This window comes from Jaculus jaculus, chromosome 13 (assembly GCF_020740685.1).
Source record: "Jaculus jaculus isolate mJacJac1 chromosome 13, mJacJac1.mat.Y.cur, whole genome shotgun sequence".
NCBI lineage: Eukaryota > Metazoa > Chordata > Mammalia > Rodentia > Dipodidae > Jaculus > Jaculus jaculus.
In genome coordinates, this window is record NC_059114.1 from 26,204,663 (window position 1) to 26,232,282 (window position 27,620).

Here is a 27,620-nt window from a genome sequence, read left to right on the forward strand (position 1 = left end):
TCAGGGACACAGCCTCTTGTGTTTAATGGCACGGCTGTGGTTTGGTTTACAGCAGGAACCGTGGCACAGCCTGGAGGCCGGGACAGGAGCAAGAGCAGGGGTGACGCGCCATCTGCCCGCACGAGAGGAGCCGCAGCGCCCTCCAGCCTCAAGGGCCGGAAACTTTGGTTTTTGTGTTCAAGCTTCTGTCTGTAAGGAAGCTGCCCAGAGAACACAAGGGGCCTGTTTCTTGTGGGGACAGAGCTGGACCCAGGGGCAGAGCTTGCCACATCCAAGTGCTGGCTGCTGAGTCCCAGCAGCTCTAGCTCCTGCCCAGCACTGGAAGGAGGGCTCCGGGGACCCCACCAGGCTATCAGCCTAACCTAAGTCCAGCCCAGGGTGACAGGGGCCGAGAGAATGAGCCACAAAAGGCAGAGGAGGCAGGAACGGACAGCCTTAAGCCCCACCAAGTTTGTATCTACCTCACAGGAGACCACCCCACCCCAGATCAGAGTTCAGCGGGGCAGAGCAAGGAGGAGCGGCTCAGGTCTGGCGTCCCGGCCAGCATCTGCGGAAGGAAGGCAGCTGAGTGGAGGAAGAGCTTCAGTCCCACAAGACCTGGACGGGCGAGAACTTCCAGAGGTCCGGATGGCCCATGTGCAGCACAGTGTGGAAGGGCGACGTGCTCCACTGGAACGGGGGAACCTGGTCCCATGTGGGGCCGCTGGCCGCCAGCAGGTTCATGGACTTGGCCATTGATGCACTGGTCACCTAGGGCCAGAAAACAGGCTGCTGAGCTGGGTGGAGTCAACTTCCTCCTTGCCCTTGCCCCCAGAATTCACTTTTGAACCAGACCCCAAACCAGAATGCCTTCTTAACCTTCACCCAACCACAGGCAGCCTGACACTGCCACCTCCTCTGCCGGCCCGAGTCCCATGGCCCAGGCACCAAACCTTCACATCAATGCCGCCGTGGGCGCGCTGGCTCAGGGCCTGGAACGGGTAGGAACCATTGGCAGGGTTAAGGTCAGAACGGGCAGAGATGGCATTCTCCCCGTTGGGCTGTGGATTACAGGCTTCACAGAGTGACAGAGGGTCATGGAGGAAGTCATTGTACCTGGGTAGGAGTGGAGAGGACGTCACCACACTGAGGAAGGGCTGAGCTCCTCACAGGCAACTGTGCAAATCCCTTGTCTCAGGTAACATACAGGACGACCTTGACCTTCCACTAGTCAGCCCAGCCCCAAGCAGCATTTCTGTGGGAGACCCTGCAGGCCACCGCCCCAGCAGACCAAGCACCCTGACTGTTCCTTGACAGCATTTCTTATGACTCAGGTGACAGCAGTCACCCCTCACCATCACCTTGGATCCTGGACAGCCCCCTCCACAGGGGCCCCCAAGGACACCAGGGGACAGGTTTGACACTCAGCGTGTGCCCAGCCCAGGGTAGCCACTCCATCACAGCCTGGGTGACAGATCCCAGCTGCGGCAGCCACCACGGTGACCCAGGTGTAATCCAATGCACAGCCACCACCAAGCCCCAGGGCTGGCAGCAAGGTCTAAACACACTGTCATCGCTGGGCACAGGAAGCCCTTGAGGCCCAGGCAGCAGGAGCTCGCTCACCTCATAAGCCGGACCATGGAGTCCATGTTTTGTACCAGTGACTGGTTCCGCCAGAATATCTGGGCGCGAGGGCTCTTGCTATAGGAAAACCAATCCCCGTACTCAGCCACCAGGGCCTGCATCCCACTGGCATTGAACACAATCTCAAAGAACCTGCTGGGAAAAGAGGGGTCACCTACCACCCCCACTGGCTGCCACAGCCTGCAATGGCTGTGCCAGGAAAGCGGTAGGGTGGGAGTCTAAGTAAAACTCTGTCCCCTAGAACAGGGGCACTGGGGTTGAGACAGGACCTCTTGCTCTTGCACTAGGGGTGGCTTGTTGGGATACCCAAGCATGGACTCTGGTCTCCTGCCACCCCACAGCACTCTGCAGTGGGTGTCAGCACTGAATATGGCACGGGGTGCTGGCACAAGCCACCGCACCACAGCAGCACTGTGGTGCTTCCCTGGCACTGCAGACAAGGGCAGTTCTCCTAGCCCTGCTGTTGACTGTGACCTGGGGGAGGCCCTGACCCAGGCAGGAAGAGCCGGGGATGCGGCGAGGGAGGGAGGGAAGGAGGGCGGGCACTTACGGAATGTTGTAGCTGGCCCAGTAGGTCGTCTCATAGAGCTCCGCAGTCTTGTCGGCCACCACTACCATGCCCCTAGGACAGCGACAGGACTTGGTGAGATTCATGAAGACTACCCCGCTCCAAGACCCCCAGGCCCCTGGGCTGTGAACCTCCAGCCTCACCTAGGGCATCCCTCTCCTGCCCTCCCTTTCTACCCTCTCAGACTCACGGGATCTGCTCCAGGATGGTGAGCACCCGGCTTCCAGGGCTGGGTGCGCCCGGGACAAACGCCTTGTAATCCACAATCATCCACTGATTATTATACCTGACGGGCAAGAGCAGAACCTAAAGCGAGCCTGTGGCCCCTGCCCCAACCTCCCTTGCCCCAGCCCCCCACATGGTCAGAGTGCCCTGGCAGTGGTAGCTTGCAGGTGTCCTGTCATCCAGTGACACCCTGACGCTGCAGGTCGCTCAGGGGCCCACATGCCCTCTTGCTGCATGCTTCTTCTGCCCTAGGCTCCCTGTGTTTGTCAGAACAGTCAGCTCCCGGGCTGAGCAGCTCCCAAGCCTTGCCTGCACCCTCACTCTCCTCCTGCAGCTGCCTTTCCCTGGCTGTGATCCCTGGAGGTCCTTCCACCTTCTTGTCCTGCCTGACCTGCCTGGGGAGAGGCCTGCAGAGAGGAGGAAATCCTCATTTCCTGGTGCATAACAAGGGAGGGGCTCTGAGCCTCCAGCCTATCCCAGTAAGACTTGTGTGACCCGTGCAGGGCTCAGGGTCCACTGTAAAAGAGGTGCTGGAAAGGATGTAAGAGCCAAAGGAAGGGTAGGACTCCTTACAGGCACAAAATGACCTCACAGTGCCTGATACTACTTACACAAGACCATCCTAATAGGAGGAAAAATGATGACATCAAAATAAAAGGGATGCTGAGGGCTGGAGAGATGGCTTAGCGGTTAAGCCCTTACCTGTGAAGTCTAAGGACCCCAGTTCGAGGCTCAATTCTCCAGGACCCACGTTAGCCAGATGCACAAGGGGGCGCCCGCATCTGGAGTTCGTTTGCAGTGGCTGGAAGCCCTGGTGCGCCCAATCTCTCCCTCTCCCTCTCCCTCTCCCTCTCCCTCTCTCTCTCTCTCTCTCTCTCTCTCTCTCTCTCTGCCTCTTTCTCTCTCTGTCACTCTCAAATAAATAAATAAAAATGAACAAAAAATTTTTTTAAAAAGGGGCTGATTGAGAGGGGGGAGAGGTATGATGGAGAGTGGAGTTGCAAAGGGGAAAGTGGGGGTGGGAGAGGGAATTATCATGGTTTATTGTCTATAACTGTGGAAGCTGTCAATTTTTTTTTAAAGTTTTTTTTTAAAAACAGGACCTGTGTGAAAGGCAAGGCAGGAGTCCCTAGAGCCCCATCGATTCACTGGGGCCAAAGTGTTAAAGGGTCTATTGGACCATCCCCAGTTGGGGGCCACAGGACCAGGAGCCCACTCACGTGCCACTGTTGAACCTCTTGAAGATGTCTGTCCAGGTGGACCCATCCGAGGCCAGGCGGTTGGCCACAATGTTGCGTACCCACTCCAGCACACAGCCCTCGGGCCGCACATACTTCCACAAGGCTGGGTTCTTGTTACCAATGGTGGTCTCCAGAGTGACCTGTGGGAGAGCCAAGAAGCACGGCACACCTCAGGCATGTCACAGCACACCACCACACACCTCAGATGTGTCACAGCACACCACCTCACACCTCAGAGGTTATCACCACACACCACCTCACACCTCAGATGTGTCACAGCACACCACCTCACACCTCAGAGGTTATCACCACACACCACCTCACACCTCAGATGTGTCACAGCACACCACCTCACACCTCAGAGGTTATCACCACACACCACCTCACACCTCAGATGTGTCACAGCACACCACCACACACCTCAGAAGTGTCACAGCACACCACCTCACACCTCAGATGTGTCACAGCACACCACCTCACACCTCAGATGTGTCACTGCACACCACCTCACACCTCAGATGTGTCACAGCACACCACGTCACACCTCAGATGTGTCACAGCACACCACGTCAGACCTCAGATGTGTCACAGCACACCACCACACACCTCAGAAGTGTCACAGCACACCACGTCACACCTCTGATGTGTCACCGCACACCACGTCACACCTCAGATGTGTCACAGCACACCACGTCAGACCTCAGATGTGTCACAGCACACCACCGCACACCTCAGATGTATAACAGCACACACACCTCAGATGTGTCACAGCACACCACGTCACACCTCAGATGTGTCACAGCACACCACCGCACACCTCAGATGTATAACAGCACACACACCTCAGATGTGTCACAGCACACCACGTCACACCTCAGAAGTGTCACAGCACACCACGTCACACCTCAGAAGTGTCACAGCACACCATGTCACACCTCAGAAGTGTCACAGCACACCACGTCACACCTCAGAAGTGTCACAGCACACCACGTCACACCTCAGATGTATCACAGCACACACACCTCAGATGTATCACAGCACACACACCTCAGATGTGTCACAGCACACACACCTCAGATGTGTCACAGCACACCACCTCACACCTCAGATGTGTCACCGCACACCACCTCACACCTCAGATGTGTCACAGCACACCACCACACACCTCAGATGTGTCACAGCACACCACCTCACACCTCAGATGTGTCACAGCACACCACCTCACACCTCAGATGTGTCACAGCACACCACCACACACCTCAGATGTATCACAGCACACCACCGCACACCTCAGATGTGTCACAGCACACCACCTCACACCTCAGATGTGTCACAGCACACCACCACACACCTCAGATGTGTCACCGCACACCACCTCACACCTCAGATGTGTCACCGCACACCACCACACACCTCAGATGTGTCACAGCACACCACCTCACACCTCAGATGTGTCACAGCACACCACCACACACCTCAGATGTGTCACAGCACACCACCTCACACCTCAGATGTGTCACTGCACACCACCGCACACCTCAGATGTGTCACAGCACACCACCTCACACCTCTGATGTGTCACAGCACACCACCTCACACCTCAGATGTGTCACAGCACACCACCTCACACCTCAGATGTGTCACAGCACACCACGTCACACCTCAGATGTGTCACAGCACACCACCTCACACCTCAGATGTGTCACAGCACACCACGTCACACCTCAGATGTGTCACACCACACCACCTCACACCTCAGATGTGTCACAGCACACCACCGCACACCTCAGATGTGTCACAGCACACCACCACCACACTCCTCAGCAGTGCTGCATCAACTAAGGCTCAGGTTCCATATCTAATCACTTCATTAAAAGGCCTCATTTACCTCCTGCCTCAGGTATAGACTCCTCCTGGGTTCCCAACATATTGGCCCTCAGATGCCTTCCTCAACAATGGTCAGCTCTCACTCCAGAGACAGTATTCCACTCCCACTCCTCTCAGTTCTCAGGGAAAGAGAACCATTGGCCTGAAGCTGTTTACCAGGAGACCCAGTGGCCAGAGGCATCAGGCAACCCTGGTCTTGGGGCTGTGAGCCTCCACTGCTGTCCACACAGCTCCTTGCCCTCTGCACTTCCTCCTGAAGATCTTGCCATCTTCTTGTGTATGTGCATAACCCATGTCTCACTCTTAGTTAAAAATAAAGCAGCGCCGGCCGTGGTGGTGCACACCTTTAATCCCAGCACTTGGGAGGCAGAGGTAGGAGGGCTGCTGTGAGTTGGAGGCGACCCTGAGACTACATAGTGAATTTCATGTCAGCCGGGGCTAGAGTGAAACTCTACCTTGAAAAGCCAAAAATAAATAAATAAATAATATGGCCAGGGAGGTCCCTGAGGCCCCCAAAACATTACAAGCCATTGACAAGGCCCTTCGTTTCCCACCAGAGATGGTAAGACTCTATTGCTGAAGACTCCACATACTTGGGCTGCAAGGTCACTGAGAAATCCTGCTGGAGCTGAGCTGAAAACCTCCTCCATGTAGACCGGCTGACAGAAAGCTGGAAAAAGCCATACTGCATGCAGTTCAATGGGGACAGAGAAATCACCAGTGGAGATACTCAACAGTGGACACTGTCAGCCTTAAATTTGGCTAGCCAGGTCAAATGAGCCAATGGGTGCAATAGTGGCATGTCTGTTATGGGGGAAACCAACTGCCCTCTAATTGGGCTGGAGGCCCACTCCATGGGAGGGAATACATCCCTGATACTAAAAATCTACAACAGGGGTAGTCATGAGCCCTAGGGGTGTAAAATCTGCTGCTGTCTGGCTAAAAGTATATACTATGCTCACCAAACTGTCCAGTAAGCACTTCTCTTAATGTTCATACCCATATGTTAATGCTACTCTCATTTTTGGTTAGAGAACCTTCTCTTTTCAGGTGGCAATGAACTTGGGATGACTCAGAAGGCACCATGGTGCTGAGAAGAAATGACAGAGGAGTGCTCAGCACTGCAATATCTCAATCACACCTTCCAAGTCTCAGGGTCCATTGTGGAAGAGATGGTGGAAAGAATATAAGAGCCAAAGGAAGGGTAGGACTCCTTACAATGTACTCTTCCAGACACAAAATGTCTGGGATATCCATGAGCTCACAGTGCCTGACACTACCTACACAAGACCATCATAATAGGAGGAAAAGATGATGACATCAAAATAAAAGAGGGACTGATTGAGATGGAGATGATATGATGGAGAGTGGAGTTTCAAAGGGGAAAGTGGGGGGCGGGAGGAATTACCATGGGATATTGTTTACAATTATAGAAGTTGTTAATAATAATAATAGTAATACTAAAGCAGAAGCTGGGCAGGGTGGCACACACCTTCCTAGGGCTACAGAGTGTGTTCCAGGTTAGTCTGAGCTAAAATGAGACCCTACCTCGACAAACAACAACAAACAAAGCAGAACTCTGACAATGGTCAAGAAGATTCTGTTGAACGTGACTTTCTATGGTGTGTCTTGGTAAAATGGGGAGACTCTGACTATAAAAAGCCCCAGACCAGAGCTCTAGGTGCTCTCTCCTCCAGGGCAGGCTCAGACAAGTATTCTCTGAGCACCTTGAGCTTCAAATAGCCAATGTCCTTTAGCCAACAGGTGCTTTTGCTTTAGGAGACACCTGCCAGCATTCTTCCAGCCCTCCAATGGAGACAGAGACCAGTGCACCTGTCCCCGTCTCAATAACAGGTGCACCAAGGCCAGACGCAGCGAGGAGACCTGCACGAGGTCACGGCTGTGGTTCCAGCCATGCTTGCCATGGAGTGTGAGCAGGGTGCCCTGTACCCAGGCCCGGTGCTCACGGCTTCCTCTTTCTGTACAGAGGGTGGAGACAGCTCAAAACCAGCAGGGCCCTCGCAGGATGGAGCTCATTTTTGTAATAATTTATTTTGGGGATGATTTTTCAGATAGGGTCTCACACTATAGCCCAAGGTGGACATGAACTTGTAGCCATTCTTCTGCCTAAGTTTCCCAAATGCTGGGATTATTGAGAGTGAGAGGAAAAGAGGCAAAGAGAGAGAGAGAAGAAAAGAATGGGTGTGCCAGGGCCTCCAGACGCATGCACCACATTGTGCATCTGGCTTACATGGATCCTGGGGAACCGAACTGAGGTCCTTTGACTTTGCAGGCAAGCGCCTTAACCACTAAGCCATCTCTCCAGCCCCATGGATAGTGTTTTAAAGAAGGGTGTCTGGAACTTGTTTGCAGTGGTTCAAAGCCCTGGCAGACCTATTCTTTTTCTCTCTCTCTCTCTCTCTCTCTTCCCCTCCCTCCCTCTCAAATAAATAAAATGAAGAAGACATTCAAGCTAGGCTTGGAGAATACAGCCGTGATCCCAGCACTTGAGAGGTGTAAGAGGATTGGGAGTTCCAGGTCATCTTCAGGTACCTAGTAAGTCAGAGGCCAGCCTGGGCTCCAGATAAATAATAGAAGGAAAGCAGGCATCTAAGATGGTGACATAAGCCTGTGGGAATGAACTATAAGAATGAGCTATGGGAAAGCTCTGTGGGAATATTTCTTAAGGACCTTACAAATAGTGAGTTTTAGGCCAGTCTGGGCAATTTAGTGAGACACTATCTCAAAGCAGAAAGCAAAAACAAGGCTGGAGAAGGTGGCAGAGTGCTTGCCAAGCATGCTCAAGGCCCTGAGTTGAATCCCTGGTACTACAAAAAAGAAAGAGGCTGGGCATAGCCGTGCATGCCTTTAATCCCAGTACTCAGGAGGCAGAGGTAGGAGGATCACCGTGAGTTTGAGGCCACCCTGAGACTATGTTGTGAATTCCAGGTCAGCCTGGACTAGAGTGAAACCTTACCTCCAAAGCCCCCCCACCAAAAAAAAAGAGAGAGAGAGAAGAGAAGAGGGAGAAGGTCACCAGTGTCCTATGCTATCAAAGGGTTCTATGACACAGAGTGAGGGACAGCTGGGTACACTGGCCTCCCAGCACTGGACTGGTGTGATGGAGCCCTCACCCAGCAAGCCCTGGGCTCTAGGGAGAGGAGGGGTAGTGAAGGAGCCCACTGGAGGGAAGCTTGTTGCCCTCAAGCCTCTCAGGAACTGCCTCCCCACATCCTCTTGGCCCTCTCAAGCCTCTTTCCACCCTGAAGAAAGTGACAGCAAAGTCAGGAGAACAGCCCCAGTCATGCCTGCTAGTGTCTCCAACTCCCTGTACCCAGGGCATTTTAGGCAGCAGGGTTCTGTCTCCTGGCAACATCACCCAACAATCACAAGAAGCCAGCCTCCCAGCGGGGCGCCAGGAACCAATTCTAAAGGAGCCGTACACCAGCCAGGGAGACTGGCGAAAACAACGTGCTGAGCCATGTTAGAGGAAGTAGAGGAGAGCAGACAGAAAGCAGGCCAGGGGAATAGGGCCTATCCAGAACACACGCACACACTGCAAGGTTGCTGAGGTCAAGAGGGTTTGCTAAGGTCCCCGAGGACCCAACACAGAGACACAAAGTCGCAAGCTGGCTGAGGTTTGGGAAGCTCCGCCTGGAGATCTGCCTTCATCAACTTCTTGGGGGATGGAAAGGTCCAGACATCATAGCAGGGTAAGCGGAAGCCTGGGACTGGGAGAGAGCTGGTGACACCCCTCCACCTCCTTTCCCACTATGTCTCCATTCTTACATGGCACTTGGCACACGGCTGGCCAGTGTCCCCATGGAGGATATGTGAAGAGGCGACTCACCAGCCTGCTGCCCAGGATGTAGAAATCATCACCGGAGAAGATGCTGCCAGGGTATGACGAGAAGACCTGGTTGTTGCCAGGAATCAAGGGGCACTCCTCTGGAGAGAGCAGCCAGTCGCTGGTCAAGCAGGCTCTATGGGGACCCCACACCCCACCCCACAACGCTGAGGTCTTGGCGAGTAGCAGGCATCAGAGAAGGTCCCACTCTCACCCTCCTACCACCTGGCCAACAAGGCCACTTCCCACAAAAAGTGTGCGTGACAAGACCATTATAATAGGAGGAAGAGATCTGACATAAAAATAAAGGACAGACTCATTGAGGGGAGGAGGTATGATGGAAGGGGTTTCATAGGGGAAAGTGGGGGAGGGAGGGCATTACCAGGGGATTTTTTTTTTTTAATCATGTAAGTTGTTAATAAAAAAAAATCTTAGTGTGGGGGGGGAGGGAGGGAATTACCATGGGATATTTTTTTTATAATCATGGTAAATGCTAATAAAAAAAAAAGAAAAAAATCTGAAAAGAAAAAAAAGTATGTGTGAAGCTAGGCGTGGTAGTACATGCCTTTAATCCCAGGAGGATTGTTATGAGTTCAAGGCCACCCTGAGACTACACAGCAAATTCCACATCAGCTGGGTTAGAGTGAGACCCTACCTTGAAAAACCAAAAAAAAAAAAATTGGGGATTGGAAAGATGGCTTAGTGGTTAAGGTGCTTGCCTGCAAAGCCAAAGGATCTAGGTTTGACTCCCCAGTCCCACATAAGCCAGGTGCAAAAGGTGGCACATGCATCTGGAATTCCTTTGCGGTGGCTGGAGGCCTCGAACTCGTGGTAATCCTCCTACCTCTGCTGCCCAAGTGCTGAGACTAAAGGTATGCACCAACACACCTGGCTTGTATTATTTCTGTTTAAGTTCACAGAGCAGAGGAGATGGCTCAGCAGTTAAAGTTACTTGCTTGCAAAGCCTGCCAGGCCAGGTTCAATTCTTAAGCCACCCATTTAAAGCCTGATGCAAAAAGTGGTACAAGTGTCTGGCATTAATTTGCAGTGTCAAGAGGCCCTGGTGCACCCCTATGCACACGCAACTAAATAAAAATAAAAGGCTGAAAATGTAAGAAAGTCAGGCAGTGGCGCACACATAGTTAGGGTGTAATCCCAGCATTAAAGGGGTGGAGTCAGGGGCTAGGCCTATGCTGAGTGAGTTCAAGGCCAGCTCAGACAGCTTGACGATAACCTGGCTCAAAATTAAAAGAAGAGGGCTGGAGAGATGGCTTAGCGATTAAGCGCTTGCCTGTGAAGCCTAAGGAACCCGGTTCGAGGCTCAGTTCGCCAGGTCCCACGTTAGCCAGATGCACAAGGGGGCGCACGTGTCTGGAGTTCGTTTGCAGAGGCTGGAAGCCCTGGTGCGCCCATTCTCTCTCTCTCCCTCTATCTGTCTTTCTCTCTGTGTCTGTCACTCTTAAATAAATAAATAAATAAATAAATAAATAAATAAATAAATAAATAAAAGAAGACTGGGGATTAGCTCAGTGGCAGAGCATTTGCCTAACATGCTCAAGACTCGGGGTTCAATCCCCGCAACAGACGTCAGACAGACAGATAGGGAAGTAGGCGGGTAGACAGATATATTGATAGGTAGGAAGGTAGATCAGTAGAGAGGTGGTCATAACTTTGAAGGTGACAGGTCAAGCAGTGATGGCTGCCTCGTGACTCAAATCTGAACTCCCAGGCTGCTCCGGAGCAGCCTGCGCACAGGGCAGGAACAGGTGATCCACACCCACGGCCCACGGCCCACGGCCGCCACAGCCTCCCACCTTTTGGGCCTTGCCGGAACTGCAGCCGGTACTTCTTGATGACACGGAGCATGTTCTGGTAGGAGTTCCATGTGTTGTGGGCCACCAGGAGCTCACTATTGCCCGGTAGCAGCTTGATGAGGGCAGAGCAAGCACCTGAGCCCGGGAAGGCCTTGGTTTTGGTCTTATTAAGGGCCGGCTCAAGGTCTTCCAGGTCACCGGCGATCTGCAACAGGCTAAGGAGGTGGATGGACGGGAGGTCATGGGAAGCAGCAGAGCTGGCATGGACTCCGACTCACTATCAGGATGGTGGCTCCTCCCCAACCCTGCGCAGGCGGGGGTGGCACTTACAGGAACCCCAAGGGTTTGATGGTGAACCTCCCGACTGGGAAGGCCACACGGCCTTCGTAGCTGTCCTCCAGGCCCTTTAGCTGTAGGAGGGTCAGCCGCACCTAGGAGAAGGGCAGAGGAAGGGTAAGGCCTTCTGTGCCAATGAGAGGCTCTCACCTGGTGTGGGGGGTGCCCCCCAGGCTCCAGCCAGCCTGACCCTCCACACCAATCCCTCCAGCTTTCATTAAATCAGCTCTATGCTCTGCCTCCTACTGACTCAAAGTCATGTCTATTCAAAAGCCCAGGTCAGGGGCTGAAGAGATGGCTTAGCAGTTAAGATGCTTGCCTGCAAAGCTAAAGGACCCAGATTCGATTCCCCAGGACCCACATAAGCCAGATGTACAAGGTGGCCCACGTGTCTGGAGTTTTTTGCAGTGGCTTCAGGCCCTTGCACACTTATTCTCTCTCTATCTGCCTCTTTTTCTCTCTCTCAAATGAGTAAATAAAAAATATTTTAATGAAAAACAAAAAGCCCAGCTGAGCATGGTAGCTTTTAATCCCAATCCTTGGAAGGCAGAGGTAGGAGGATCACTGTGAGTTCAAGGCCACCCTGAGACAACATAGTGGGTTCCAGATCAGCCTGGGCTAGAGCAAGACCCTACCTTGAAAAAATAAAACAACAAAAAGCCCAAGTCAAGAGCTGGAGAGATGGTTCAGCAGTTAAGGCACTTGCAATGCAAAGCCTGACAGCCTGGGTTCAATTCCCCAGCACCCACATAAAGCCAAATGCCCAAATGCACAAAGTGGCACTGCATCTAGAGTTCATTTGTAGTGGCTAGAGGCACCGGTGTGCACTTTCTCTCCCTCCCCTCTCTCCTCTCTCTGTATGAAAATAAACAAATAAGTATATTTTAAAAGCCACCTCCTCCAGGAAGCCCTCTAGCCCATCCAGGGACCCCCATCAACAGCTCCCTGCTATAAGCAGATGTGGGCTGGGTGGCTGCCCTAGCCCTTGTCTCAGGCTCCTGACTTCTCCCCACTGCCCCTGCTTGGCTTCTCCATCTTATAACCGTGAAGAATTACCATGTTCCTCATGGAGGGCACAGCAGGAACACAGTGAGCAGATTCAGGATGCTGCGTGGATGGATGGCTACCTCAGGAAGAGGGTCACTGAATGGTAGGGTGGTGGGTGGGTGGACGGACAGGAACATGGAAGGATGAATGGCAGATGACTACATGGAGGGTGGCTGGGGAGAAGAGCCTGCTCTGTAAGGCATATGTGGGTGAGCAGTGAAGACTGCCCTGGGGGAGAAAAACAGAGCACGGCCGGCCTAAGACAAGCACATGAAGAGAGCTGGCCTGTGGAGCCAAGCTGCCTGTGAGCAGCACAGTACCTACACCTGAGATTTGTCAGGGAATCCACTGGCTCACTGACTTGTTCACTAATGACCAAAGGCAAAGGACCCAACCAGGAGCTGTGCAAGCATCCACCACCTAGCAGCTCCACAAGGGAGAGAAGCCAAACACTGCAGCTCCTTCTCCAGGGCCATCCTTCTCCTCCTGCCCCTTTCTCCAAGTGTTCACCTGCACGCAATCCACCTGCTAGCCTCCCTGGCAGCAAGCGAAACAGTGTGCTAATTATCCACTGTGTTCAATATTCATGGGCAGCAGGGAAGCAGAAGGGACCAAGCATGGACCAGGGTGGGCAGCTGGAGGTCCATCAAGTGGACAGATGGAAGAATGGTAGGTTGAGCAGGAGGGAAGCATGTGCTGATGGACACAAGAGCGGGCCGAGAAGCTGGCCACACCCAAGGGCTGGCCAGGGAGCGTGGCATGGGCCGTTGCCCAGCTGGAAGCCCGTGGCCATAGTGGTGACGTACAGTCACAGCAGCCTCCTCGCACTGGGCAGGGCAGGGCAGCGTGGCTCACCTGGTGCCAGTAAGCGGAGTCCTGGTTGAGCTCCATCTCCCTCTGCATCCATGCCAGGTTGGCCTCCAGGAAGTTCTTGAGCCTCTCGCAGTAGCTGACTTCATACTCGAAGGGGCCACAATAATTGACCATGCTATTCATCCAGTGCATGTAGATGAGCTGTGAGACAAGCAAGCAAGGCAGGGCAGGGCCCGTGGGAGTGGAGGACTCAGGCTGGGGAGCCCCACACTGGTTCTATCACAGCCCAGAGCCTCTAAAGTCTTCTTTGGAGCCCACAACCTACAACGTATAGATTAGGCTGTACCCCTCTGTGGCTGAATACCTCAACCTAGTTATGTAGTCATCAGATGTAGGATTTGGGAGCTGGGAATATGTCTCAGTCAGTCAAATGCTTGTTGCACCAGTATGGGACCAGAGTCTAGATCCCCAGAGCCCATGTAAGTGTGAGGCACGGCAGTGTGTGCCTGTCATCCCACTACTGGGGAGTGGACAGAACCTCTGGGCTTGCTGGCCAGCTAGACTGAGGCAATGAGTCTAGGTTCAGTGAGAGACCCAGCCTCACAGTAAAAAGTAGGTGGAGATTGAGGAAGACACTTAGTGTTGACCTCTGGCCTCCACAAGCCCACACACATCCATGGACATCAGCAGAAACGCACACATGTGCCCACGTAGAAATGAACAAGTATACACTCACATATGCACACTACCACACATATACACATGCAAAAACATAAATAAATAAATGTGAAGTTTTTGGTGTTTTTATTTTGTATGTGGCACTGGGGATGGTGTGTGAACATGGACCAGGCTGGGCAGAGGGAGGTAAGAGCTCTGCCACTGAGCTACACCCTTAGCTCTTGTTTCTCTTCTTTTCTTAAATATTTTATGTATTTATTTGTATGCGAAAAGAGAGAAACAGGCAGATAGAGACAGACACAGGATGGGTGCACCAGGACCTCCAGCCACTGCAAACGAACTCCAGATGCATGCATCACTTTGTGCATCTAGCTTCATGTGGGTACCAGGGAATCAAACCCAGGTTATTAGGCTTTGCAGCAAGCACCTTAACTGCTGAGCCACCTCCCAGGTCTTGTTTGTTTTGATACAAGGTCTCATGGAGCCCAGGCTGGCCTGGAACTGGGTGGGAGCCAAGGATGACCTTCTCCTGCTTCCACGTACCAAGTGCTGGGATTGCGCATGTGACCGCCAAGCCCGGGTTCATGCAATGCTGGGGACTGTGCCCAGGGCTTTGTGCATTCTACCCAAGCACCCTGCCAACTAAGCCATATCCTCAGCCTATTGTTTTAATGTATTATCTACTTGCATACACATGCACACATGTGTATGTGTGCAAATAGATAAGGATGTGTGGGGGTGGGCACAAGAGGATCTCACAACACTGCAAATGCACTCTAGATGTATGTGCCACTTTTGTGTTGGACTTTATGTGAGTACTGGGGAATTGAACCCAGACTGTCAGGCATAGCACACAAGAGCCTTTAGCCACTGAGCCATCTCCCCAGTCCTGCTCTGGTTTTCGAGGCAGGGTCTCATGATGGGGCTGACACTAGCCTGGAACTATGATCCTCCTGCCTCCGCCTCCAGGGATGTACCCCACACCTGGCTATAGTTGTGAGTCACTCCCTGCTTGGCTCTAAGCATCTACTACAGAGGGAACAAGATAGTCCTTCTACTGACTCCCTGGGCCAAGAATGCATGATAGGCCACTGCACCTGCCCAAATGCCACATGCAGAGCCACCTGTTCCCCAGCTGACAGACAAGTGATCCCTGGGCATGGGAACAAACTGTTCTGGGCCAGCCAGCCCTGCCAGCAGAATCCGAGAGCCTAGCATGCGTGTGGCCGGCGCTCCAGGCTACAAGCAGCCTCCCAAGGACTGCCACGCTCAAGCTCTCTGGGCAACATGGCAGCCATCCCCACCGCTGTGGTCTGGCCTCCACAGGGTGGCACTGCTGGGAGATGGTGCAGAGCCTGGTAGGGGGCTGTAGGACCCCAGTCCCCCCTCTTCCGTGTGCTTCCCAGCTCACTCATGCAGGGACATTCTGCTCTGCCCTTCTCGTGTTTCCCCAACACTGCGTTCTGGCATGCCCATCCAGGGCCCACAGGGATGGACCCACCTGACCTTAGGTTGAAACCAAACAAATCAAACCCTTTATAAGCTTATTATCTCAGCTATTTCATTTCAGTGATATGAAATGACCAGCACACCCACCGTATAGCTAGGGAAACTGAGGCATAGAAAGCTGAGTACCTGTGACTCAAGATCAATCAGGCACCAAACTTCAGGGTCAAGATTTGAACCTGAGTCATGATGCCAGTGAGACACTGCCTCATAATGTAAAGAGGTGTGGGGTGAAGGTAAGAGCTTGTCCAGCATGTGCAAGGCCCTGAGCTCCAGCCCCATATGAGCCCCGGTATCAAAGACAAGGGGGAGCAGAAGAGGGACCACAGAAACACACACCTGTAATCACAGCACTCAGGAGGCTGAGACACAAAGATTGCAAGTCTGAGCCGGGTGTGGTGGCACACTCCTTTAATCCCAGACTCAGGAGGCAGAGGTAAGAGGATCACCTTAAGTTTGAGGCCACCTTGAGACTACATAGTGAGTTCCAGGTCAGCCCGGGCTAAAGTGAGGCCCTATCTTGAAAAAAAAAAAGAAAAGAAAAGAAAGATCTCAAGTCTGAGGTCACCTAGGCCACATAACAAGACTCTCTGGAAAGGAGAACAGGGCTGAGGAGACAGCTCAGCCAGTGAAGTACCCACCTACCTGACTAGCACAGCTTGAGTTCACGCCTAGAACCCATGGTTAAAAAGAAAAGGCGGGGGCAAGGGCTGTAGAGATGGCTTAGTGGTTAAGGTGCTAGCTTGTGAAGCCTAAGGACCCATGTTCAACTCTCCAGCACTTGGGAGGCAGAGGTAGGAGGATTGCCATGAGTTTGAGGCCACCCTGAGACTACATAGTAAATTCCAGGTCAGCCTAGTAGAGAGACCCTACCTCAAAAAAACAAACAATAAAAATAAAAAATGAAAAACAAAAACAGGCTAGTCTGTTGGGTTTGCCTCAAAAAAAAAAAAAGTAGATAAAAATTTTAAAAGCAGGGAAGGGAAGGCCAGGCATGGTGGCACACACCTTGAATCCCAGCACTCAGGAGGCAGAGGTAGGAGGATCACTGTGAGTTTGAGGCCACCCTGACACTACAGAGTGAATTCCAGGTCAGCCTGAGCCACACCAAGACCCTACCTCAAAAAAACAAAAGGGCTGGAGGGATGGCTTAGTGGTTAAGGCATTTGCCTGCTAAGCCAAAGGATCCAGGTTCAACTCCCCAGGACCCACGTTAGCCAGATGCACAAGGGGGTGCATGCATCTGGAGTTTGTTTGCAGTAGCTAGAGGCCCTGGCATGCCCATTTTCTCTCTCTCTCTCTCTCTCTCTCTCTGTCAAATAAATAAAAAAAATAAAATATTTTAAAAATATTTTTTAAAAATAGCTCTTCCCTTTAGTAACCATTGCAGGACTGGCAGCTGCCAAAATGAAGTTCAATCCCTTTGTGACTTCTGTCCGAAGCAAGAGCCATACGAGGCGTTTCAATGCACACTCCCACCTTCGGGGGAAGAGTATGTCTTCCCCTCTTTCCAAAGAGCTGAGACAGAAGTACAGTGTTCATTCTGTGCCCATCCAGAAGGATGATGAAGTTCAGGTTGTGAGAGGACACTGTAAAGGTCAGCAGATTGGCAAAGTAGTCCAAGTTTACAGAAAGAAATATGTCATCCACATTGAATGGGCACAGAGGGAAAAAGTTAGTGGCACAACTGCCCATGTGGGCATTCACCCCAGCAAGGTCGTTATCACCAGGCTAAAACTGGATAAGGATGACAAGAAAGTCCTAGAACAGAAAGCCAAACCCCACCAAGTAGGAAAAAAAAGGGCAAATACAAGGAGGAAACTCTTGAGAACATGCAGCAGTAGAGCCGTCTTGTGAACAGTGTTCACTGAGTGCTTTGATTAAATAATCTGGGTCATCTGTTGTGTTTGGGGGGGGGGAAGGGAGGGGGAACTGGGGAGATGCCTCAACAGATATGAGTACTTGCTATGCAAGCATGAGGCCTGAGCTTGATGCCCAGAGCCCATGTAAAAAGTAAGGTTTGAGCCGGACGTGGTGGCGCACACCTTTAATCCCAGCACTGTGGGCGTAGGGGCAAACAGGAGGATCACCTTGACTTTGAGGCCACCCTGAGGCTACACAGTGAATCCCAGATCAGCCTGGGCTACAGTGAGACCCTACCTCGAAAAAACAAAATAAATAAATAAAGTTAGGTGTGGCCACACAAGCCTTTGGCCTCAGTGCTGAGGTGGGCAGAGACAGAAGGATCACTGGAACTTGCTGGTCAGTGGGAGACTTCACCTGCGCCTCACGTAAAGAAAGCAAATGAGGGGCTGGGGAAATGGTTTAGTGGTTAAGGCGTTTTGTCTGTGAAGCCTAAGGACCCTGGTTCGATTCCCCAGGACCCACGTATGCCAGATAGCATGCGTCTGGAGTTCGTTTGCAGTGGCTGGAGGCCCTGACACACCTGTTCTCTTTCTCTCTGCCTCTTCCTCTCTCCCTCAAACAAATAAATAAAAAATTTTTTAAAAAAGCAGAAGAGTCAGAGAAGACACCTGACATTCTCCACTGGCCTCCACATGTGTGCACACGGGGCACGTGCATCTTCACACAAATGTGGATACACCACCGTACACGTCACACACATCACACACAAGAAAACAAAATACATGAACATGGGAGGACGCCTAGGAAGAGGAAGGGGACAGCAGGAGCGGGGACAAGAGAAAGCCATGTGGAGAACAGAAGCAAAGTACAACGACATATGTAGGAAAACACCATAATGAAACATTATTTTGTACATTAACGAAAAGTTAAAGAAAAACAAAGACAGAGAAAAGGAAATAGAGCCTGGTGCCACATTCAGGACTACCAAGTCCACACACAGCGTGCATGAGAGGCCCCTAGAGGCTGAGGGGGATGGAGAGGCGGCCGGCAAGGATGGAGTTTCCTTCTGGACTGCCGCTGGTCTGGGACTAAACGTAGGGATTGCTGCACAACCTTAGAAACACTGCAGACAGGCTCTCATGCAGCCGAGGCGGTCCTCAAATTACGTAGCCAAAGATAACCTTGAACTTCTGATTCTCTTGCCTCCACCTCCCAAGTGCTGGGATGACAGGTGTGTGCCACCACCTCTGGCTTGTTTTTGTCGTTTTCAGACAAGGTCTCACTCTGTAATTACCCAGGATGGCCTACACTCTCAGCAATCCTCCTGCCTTAGCCTCCGAAGCGCTGGAACACAGGCACATGTCACCCTGTCTCCCTGGCTTCCTGCACTGTCTGTCTTTAAAGAATGGGGGCTCTTTCTCCCTACCAGATGGAGAGAAAAGGATGGGGCCATTCTACACATACTTTGAAACCCTCTGTGGCCCCTGTGAAGACCCTGACTTGGCAGGGGAGGGGCAGCTGAGATCCCAAGCCCGCTTGGTCTTACCTCCTCAGACACAGAGGCCTCCACCACGCCAGCCGTGTAGGCCTGCAGGCTGTCATTGTAGCTGCCATTGGTGCCCAGATCCAGAAAGGCCCACCTGGAGAGAGAGGGGTGGACAACTGGTCAGCAGCAGGGTCCACTGCAGACACACAATAGGCGACTCTGGGATTATTTGCTTGTCTGCCGCAGTACTAGAGTAAGGTCTCCTGCAAGCCCTCTGCCAGTGAGCTATTCCCCTTGTTTCTGTTTCTGTCCTTTTCTTGTTTTTCAAGGTAGGGTCTTGCTGTAGCTTAGGCTGACCTGGAGTTCACTATGTAGCTCCAGGCTGGCCTTGAACTCACCCACTGGGTATCAGACAGTGAGAGGGAACAGGAAGAGTGGCACCCTCCCTAGTTTCAAGAAGCCAGGTGGAGAACGGGGGCAAGGGGTCAGAGTTCATCTGGTAGCGAGTGTTTCTGGTATGACACAGCCTTGAGTCCCATCCCCAGCACTTCATAAACCAGGCACGGTGATGCGCTCCCATATTCCCAGCGCTCAGGAGGTGGAGGCAGAAAGATCAGAAGTTCATTGCCATCCTCAGCTACAAAGCAAGTTTAAGGGCAGACTGAGATGCATGAGGCCCTGTCTTAAAACAAAACAAAAAACAGGTTCATAGGGACCAAGGACCAGAAAAGGACCTAACAGAGAAGAAAGGAATCAAGTGTGGACAGACAGGCCCCTCCGCAGCCAGTGAGGAAATCCTGGCTGCCGATTGTTTAGACCGAAGCTAAGTGGACCAAGCAGACCTTGAACTTGTGTTTCTCCTGCCTCTGGCTCCTCAGCACCAGGAACACCAGTGTGCACCACCACATGCAGCTCTGTTCTGGATTTAAGTTTGCCGAGCTGGGTTTGGTGGTGCACATCTTTAATCCCAGCACTCAAGAAGCCAGGTAGGAGGATCACTGTGAGTTTGAGACCAGCCTGAGACTACATAGTGAATTCTAGGTCAGCCTGGGCTACAGTGAGATCCTACCAAAAAAAAAGAAAAGAAGAAGAGGAGGAGGAGGAAGAGGAGAAGGAGGAGGAAAAGGAGGAGGAGGAAAGAAGGAAAGAAGGAAGAAAAAAAGATAAGTTTGCTGGGTGGAAAGAAAGAAAAATAAAAGGACACCTGAGTTCTGAATGTTCCAAAGAAAAGCAACATGGAGCTGGCAGGATGAAGCTAGGAGCCTTAGCAAGTCCCAGCTATTTGGACACAGCAGCCCTGGGCACTGGACTAAACCTATCATGTTAACTTAGGACCCTAAAGTCTTCCAAAGGCCTTATGACATGGCCTTTGAAGGTGTGGAGCTGAGGCCCAGAGAGGAGAAGTCATGTCACCTGAGGTGACATGCTATGTAAGCACCAGAGTTAAGACTAAGATTCTGGAGCAGGTGCTTGCAGCCTCTACCTCAACAGTGTTTTCAAGGATTTGGGTAAAGGAAGGATAGTTTACAACAAAGGAAGATGATGGTTATGAACATCAAGCTAATGTCACTGTGGTGGTTTTAATGAAGTGTTCCCCACGGCCTCATGTGTTTGTGATTAAGACTTACATTCCATCCCCATTTGGTAGGAGCCTTTGGGAGGCAGAGCCTTGCTGGAGGTGTGCTGTGGGAGGTGGATCTTAGGATTTATTAGTCCACCCTACTGGCTGTTAGCTAGCTAGCTCACTCTTGTGGATCCCTCTCAGCTGATGTGCCATAATGTGATGAAACTTCTCTCCATACTTGTGGTAGTTTAAATGTATAAAGACTCAGTCATTTTTTTAAATTTTATTATTTTATTTGAGAGAGAGAGACAGAGAGTGAGAGAGAGGGACAGAGAGAGAAGGGGAGGGAGGGAGAAAGAGGCAGAAAGAGAATGGGCACATCAGGGACTCAAGACATGCAAATGAATTCCAGATGTATGCACCACCCTGCACATCTGCTTACATGGGTCCTGGGGAATTGAAACTGGGTCCTTTGGCTTTGCAGACAAGCACCTTAACTGCTAAGCCATCTCTCCAGCCCAATCATGTTTGATTAAACTTCCTACCTGAGACCCTAGCAGGCAGACCCCTGCTACAGGCCGTATGTCACTGAGGGTGGATCTGAGCCAAGGCCTACTACGTGTGTGCAAAGAAGTTTGAGTTCTGGCTATTCACATTTGTGTTGGCTGTTGATGATTTCTCTTTGCTTGGATTTATGAAAGGAAGCCAGCCTCTTCCACCATTGATGGTATCCCCCTGGACTCTTAAGTCTGAAATAAACCCCCTTCCTATCATAAGCTGTGTCTGGTTGGATGTTTGTCTCAGCAATGAGGTGCTGACTGCAGCTATACTGTAGCCCAAAATAAACCCTTTCCATCCATATGCTGCTTTTTAAAAATATTTTATTTATTTACAAGAGAAAGAGAGAGAGAATGAGAATACGGACACACCAGGGCCACCAGCCACCTTGTGCATCTGGCTTTAAGTGCATACTGGGGATTCAAACCTTGGTCCTTTGGCTTTACAGGCAATCACCTTAACCACTAAGCTGTCTCTCCAGCCCATATGCTACTTTTCTTAAAAAAATATTTTTATTTATTTCAGAGAGGAAGTGTGTGTGTGGCATGCCAGGGCCTCTTGCTACTGCAAACAAATGCCAGACACATGTGTCACTTTATGTATCTGGCTTTACAAGGGTAGTGGGCACTTCCATTCAGACCAGCAGGCTTTGAAAGCAAATGCCTTTAACTAATGAACCATCTCCCAGTCCTTATGCTGCTTTGGGTGAGGTGTTTTGTCCCAGCAATGAGAAGGTAACTGCAACAGAAAATTTGGTACCAAGAAGTGGGGCTGTTGATACAGTAAGTCTAACCATACGGTTTTTAGTCTTTTGAAACTAGTTTATGAGAAGAATACAGAGGGATTTGGAACTTTGAACTAGAGACGCCTTGGTGTGCTTGTAAGCAGAGCTTGATGGGCCATTCTAGTGAGACCTAAATGCACAGGAAAATGTGGACTGTGGAGCCTCAGCTTATGAGAACTCAGTAGGGAAAGAAAAGACTTTGTGGAAACTAGTCTAAAGCAATCCATATGATATTCTATTGTGTTCTGATTGTGTCCTGAAAACATGAACAAAGGTGAACTTAAAAGCAATGAACTAAAGCTGGGCATGATGACATACACCTTTAATACCAGCACTTGGGGAGGCTGAAGTAGGAGGATCCATGAGTTAGAGGCCAGCCTGGGTGGCAGAATTCCAGGTCAGCCTGGGCTAGAGTGAGACCCTACCTAGAAAACAAACAAGCAAGCAAATGAGAAAGTAATGGGCTGGTGTTGAGAAAATGTGAGCAGGCTCAGACCCCAGGCAGAGACTATAACCTTAAATGCAATTGCTTAAGAGATTGTTTAAGGACTGGGGACATGGCTCAGGGGTTAAAGCGCTGGCTTGCAAAGCCTAATGACTCAGGTTTAACTCCCCAATACCCATGTAAAGACAGATACACAAAGTGAAACATGCATCTGGAGTTCGTCTGCAGTAGCAGAAGGCCCTGGTGTGCCTACTCTCTCTCTCTCTCCTCATAAATAAATAAGTGAAATATATATTTAACAACAAAAAAAAAGCTGGGTGTGGTAGTGCATACCTTTAATCTCAGCACTCAGAAGGCAGAAGTAGAAGGATCACTGCTGTGAGTTCAAGGCCAGTCTGGGACTACACAATGAGTTCCAGGTCAGCATACACTACAGTAAGACACTACCTCAAAAGAGAAAGAGAGAGGACTGCAGAGATTGCTTAGTGGTTAAGGCACTTGCCTGAAAAGCCAAAAGACCCCAGTTTGATTCCTCAGGACCCATGTTAGCCAGATGCACAAGGGGGCGCATGCAGCTGGAGTTTGTAGTGGCTGGAGGCCCTGGTGTGCCATTCTCTTTCTTTCTATCTGCCTCTTTTTTTCTCTCAAATAAATAAATAAAGAGGCAGAGAGATCATTTAAGAAAGAAGTGGGGTGATACAGACATGGTGGCCCATGCCTTTAATCTCAGCAACTGAGAGACAGAGGCAGGGGGATTGCTGTAAGTTCAAGACCACCCTGAGACTACATAGTGAATTCCAGGTCAGCCTGGTACCTCAAAACTTTAAATAAAAAAAAAAAAAGAGTTGAGTGTTGTGGTGGCACACACCCTTAATCCCAACACTCAGGAGGCGGTAGGAGGAGGACTGCCATGCGTTCGAGGCCACTGTGAGACTACATGGTGAATTTCAGGTCAACCTGAGCTAAAGTGAGACCCTACCTCAAAAAGCCAAAAAAAAAAAAAGAAAAAGAAAGACAGGAGTAGGGTGAAGAAAAGGGCGTATTCTCCACCCACCCTAGACCATAATCAAGGAACTGATCAGTGTCTGCTCCAGCAGGAGCGGCTGGTCTTTCCTCCCCTGCTCTTCGCGTACCTACCACAGTCCTGAAGAAGCCCAAACAGGCACAGCGTCTATGGAATGTGAGTCTCTGCAGAAGCCTCTGTAAGGAAGTCCCCATCCTTAGGACGAGCTAGGAGCTGTGGGTTCAGTGCTGGGGCGTAGGCAGCATCACTGGTGATGATGGCCCCAGAGGCTTCTCCCAGCACCACCCTGCTCCCAAGATGCATCAGCCACCTGGAGACCCTGCACTTGATGCTGAGCGGGAATTTCAATGTGGAAGGCTAACATTAACCCAAAGATCTACCTCCTACCAACAGCCTTGCCCGTCCTGCCTCAACTTCCCCATCTGTAATTCAGGAAGTCTGGGACTTCAGCTAATAGACACTGGATGGACAGCTTTCAGAAACTACCACCGTCCCTGACCAAAAGGTTTAGTGAGCTCTTGTAACAACATGGTTATTAAGGACTCTGGAGCTCTGTACCACAGGTGACAGCCTTGTCACATGTCTGCTTCTCACACTGCCCACCTTCATGAGATAAATCAAGACAGACAGAAGTCAGCAAGTTGTCTCTGCTCAGTTTCTTTTTTCAGGGGGGTAGGTCTGAGGTTCGAGGTAGGCTCTTGCTCTAGCCCAGGCTGCCCTGGAATTCACTGTTGATGCAGGCCAGGACAGCCCAGGTATCGTCTATCTGCCCTCAAGTCCTGAAGAGGCCGTCGCTGGGCAGCTCCCAGGAGAGTCACCTGCAGCGTACCCTCGTGAGCTGGCCAACTCAGAAAGGAGGAGGATGAGAGCTGTGAGAAGAGGCAGTACAGACAGAAGAGAGCCTGACAGGATGAGAGAATGAGAAGTGTGGCAAAGTCAGGCTGGGGACACGGCTCAGTTGGCAGAGTGCCTGCCGAGCACACGAGACCCCAGCAATGCAGAAACCGGGCACACCTGGGAAGTAAAGGCAGGGAGATCAGAAGTTCAAAGTCATCCTCAGTTCATAGCAAGTTCAAAGTCAGCCTGGGCTCCATGAAACCCTGTCTCAAAAAGTAAAGTGTGGACAAAGCTTGTTTTCCCACTGCAAAATGAGGCAGAGGGCACCTGCTCTTTTCTCCTTTACTAAATAAATAACAGGGCTGAGATTGCATCACCCTCTCAGCCCTACCTGGAGGCAAGGAAACTGACTCCAAGAGGTAAAAAAATTTGTCCTGTGTTGCACTGCCATGGAGCTGTGCCTGGAAGAACTTTCCAGCACAATCAAGTAACACCCTTGCCTACATCCATGTTTCCCATAACCAGGAACAATCCCAGCCAGTTTGGGGCTGGGGAGACAATCTGGGGCATCACTTCTGTGCCCCCTCTGGCTAGCACCCAAGCAGAGGTTCATCATGTCCTCTTGGCTTTGCAAGCTGGGTGTGTGTCACCAGAAAATGGGTCAACACATTACCCTGGCTACCAGACATAAAGCTGTAGTTCCCTCTGAAGATGGCAGCCTGTTCCTCCTCTCCCTGGAAGCCTTCCCAAGTTAACCCCACCCAGTGAAGCCACATTCCAAGTGCCACCAAAAGAAGAAGTGTCCTCTGTATCATGTGTCCCCCAACACCTGGAGGACTGCATAGAGAGGTAGGAGGAGGCCAGTACTGTGGCAGGAGGCTTGTTCCACTGAGCACTGTGATCCTCCCAGGAAGGGTAGTGGACCCACAGGGTTCCTGACCATTCCCCAGCACAGCCTGGAACTGGTCCAGCCAGGATCCAGGTAGATCACTGTCTTCCCTTTGGGCTGGGTCAGTCTCTTCCTCAGAGTTTCCCAACCTTGCTGAGGATCAAGCGTGCATGAGTGTCAGCTGCAGTGACAAATACCTTAGTCCCAGCACTCAAGAGGCTGAGGCAGGAGGACAGCCTTGAGTTCAAAGCCATCCTGGAACTACATAGTGAATTCCAGGTCAGGCTGAGCTACAGTGAGATGCTACCTTGAAAAAAACAACAAAAACAAGGCCGGAGAGATGGTTTAGTGGTTAAGGCACTTGCCTGGGAAGCCTAAGGACCCAGAATCAATACTCCAGGACCCATATAAACCAGATGCACAAGGTGGTGCATGTGTCTGGAGTTGGTTTGCAGTGGCTAGAAGCCTTGGAGTGCTGATTCTCACTATATCTGCCTCTTTCTCTCTCAAACAAATAAATAAAACACTAGGGAGGCAGAGGTAGGAGGATTGCACCCTGAGACTACATAGTGAATTCCAGGTCAACCTGAGCTAGAGTGAGACCCTGCCTCAAAAAATGAAAAAAAGAACAGCCCCACAGCAAAGCCACCTTTCACATTCTGGGCTTCAGAGGGCCTGGTGGGGTCCAGACAGGGGAGTGTGCCAGACACATCTGAGAGCCAGCCCGCATCCCAAATAATGGGGCCATGGAGTTGTCCCCTCGAAGGACAAGGGTGCTGTCTGCATGTGTGTGGTGGCCTGGAGTCGGGCTCACTCTCGTCACCCTGACTGGAAGACTGGTGCTTGGCTTCTGGGAGAACTTGTCACCACCCCTCAATGCTAGGGACAAGTGCTTAGCCTACAGGAGAAGTGGGGACTGGAATGAGCTAACTTATCCGGTGGGGAGCAGATTCCGGGCTGCCGAGAAGTACTGTGTCATCCACCAGCCACGGGCCTGACCCAGATGTGGGCCCTGCAGTGTCCGAGGTGGGGAACAGGTCTCCGGGGACAGAAGCACGGTCACCTGTGTCTGGACACAGGGAACTGGACCCAGCAGGCGAGGGGGGAAGCGGTGTGAACCTCCCAAGCAGGTCCTGTCACCTGCTGCAGCCTTAGGGGTGGGGTGGGATGGGGAACCGATCCCAGGCCGGTGGGATCCGCCAACCCTTACCCGGTCTCGCGGATGGCGTTGGTGAGGTTGGCCCAGGCCACGGCCTCTGGGTGGACACCGTCCACCAGGCGCAGCTGGCCCGATGCGGCGTCCAGGAGCACCGAGCGGCTGCGGGAGGCGGGCGGCTCCGGACTGCCGCGCTGCCAGCCGCGCCCCGGGGCCCGGAGGGCGCCCGCCGGGCAGTTCAGGAACACCCCGACCAGCAAAGCCAGGGCCGGGGCCAGGCGGCCACCTGGACACTCGTACACCCGGACCGCCATCACCGCGCGGAGCCGGCGCCGCTGCCCGACCACGTGACTGCCGCCTCGGAGGGGCGTGGCCTGCGGAGCCCTGGGGGCGGAGATATGGAAATCCAGGAGCGGGGGTGGGGGGACTCGGAGACGTGAGGGGCGGGGCGGGACGTGCCTTAAAGGACCCTTCACTGAGCAAAGCCAGAGTTTGTCTCTGTCTGTCTGTCTGTGACAGGGTCTCACTGTGTAGCCTTCAACTCGACAATCCTCCTGCCGCAACTCCTGTGCTGGGGTTACAGGAATGTTAGTTACCACCTCTCCTGGCCATTTCGAAAAAGTTCAACTCTAGAGAAAACTTGCAAGAATACTAAATACCTAGGAGGCATAGAGAGGGTTATGGGGTGCATGTGATAAGTAAGCAGAAAGGAGGGGCTGTCTGAGGGAAAGCAAGGGAACCTGCCAGAGTGGGGTGGGGGGTTCAGGAATCCTACCACCCCGTTGCAAAGCCGGGTGAAGGATTCTGTCATCTGCAGTAATACAGATAGTTCTGGGGAGCGCTGTGTCAAGCAAGCTTCAGACAGACAGACAAGGGACCCACATTGTCATTCGTGCCTGAACTGACACAGGGGTTTTTGTCCTGGAGCCCAGGCCGATCTTGAGTTCACAGTTCTCCAGTCTCAGAATCCTAAGTGTTGGCATTACCACCGCCCCACTACACCGGCTTTGTTTGTTTTGCTTCTTGCTTTGTTTTGTGTCTGTTATTTATTTATTTATTTGGTTTTTCAAGGTAGGGTCTCACTCTATTCCAGGCTGATCTGGAATTCACTATGTAGTCTCCGAGTGGCCTTGAACTCACACCAGTCCTACCTCTGTTTCCCGAGTGCTGGGATTAAAGGCGTGCGCCACCATTCCCCGCTTATTTTCTTTTTTTAAAATATTTATTTATTTGACAAAGAGAGAGAAAATATGAGCACACCAAGCTCCCTGCTGCTGCAAATGTTTCACTTTGTGCATCTATCTTTATGTGGGCACTGGGGAATTGAACCCAGGACATCAGGCTCTGCAAGCAAGCTCGTTTAATTGCCAGCTCCTTGTTGTTTTCTTTGGATTAGTTTTCTTGGGCTGGAGAGATGGTTCAGTGA

At 51.7% G+C, this 27,620-nt stretch overlaps 1 protein-coding gene and 1 pseudogene across 1 annotated transcript; one reads left to right on the forward strand and one right to left on the reverse strand.

Annotated features, from left to right (window-relative positions):
• On the reverse strand, window positions 1-27,177 carry Plbd2 (phospholipase B domain containing 2). Its single transcript, XM_004668425.2, has 13 exons — window positions 27,077-27,177; window positions 26,249-26,578; window positions 18,998-19,091; window positions 13,444-13,602; window positions 11,536-11,636; window positions 11,206-11,420; window positions 9,395-9,492; window positions 3,637-3,797; window positions 2,382-2,477; window positions 2,174-2,245; window positions 1,603-1,755; window positions 933-1,095; window positions 1-750 (listed from the first exon to the last, which is right to left on the reverse strand). Exons 1-13 carry the CDS (start codon window positions 27,175-27,177, stop codon window positions 583-585), a joined length of 1,911 nt encoding a protein of 636 aa, XP_004668482.2. The 3' UTR covers window positions 1-582.
• LOC105944779 lies at window positions 16,993-17,429 on the forward strand (annotated as a pseudogene).
• Window positions 27,178-27,620: the final 443 nt, after the last annotated feature.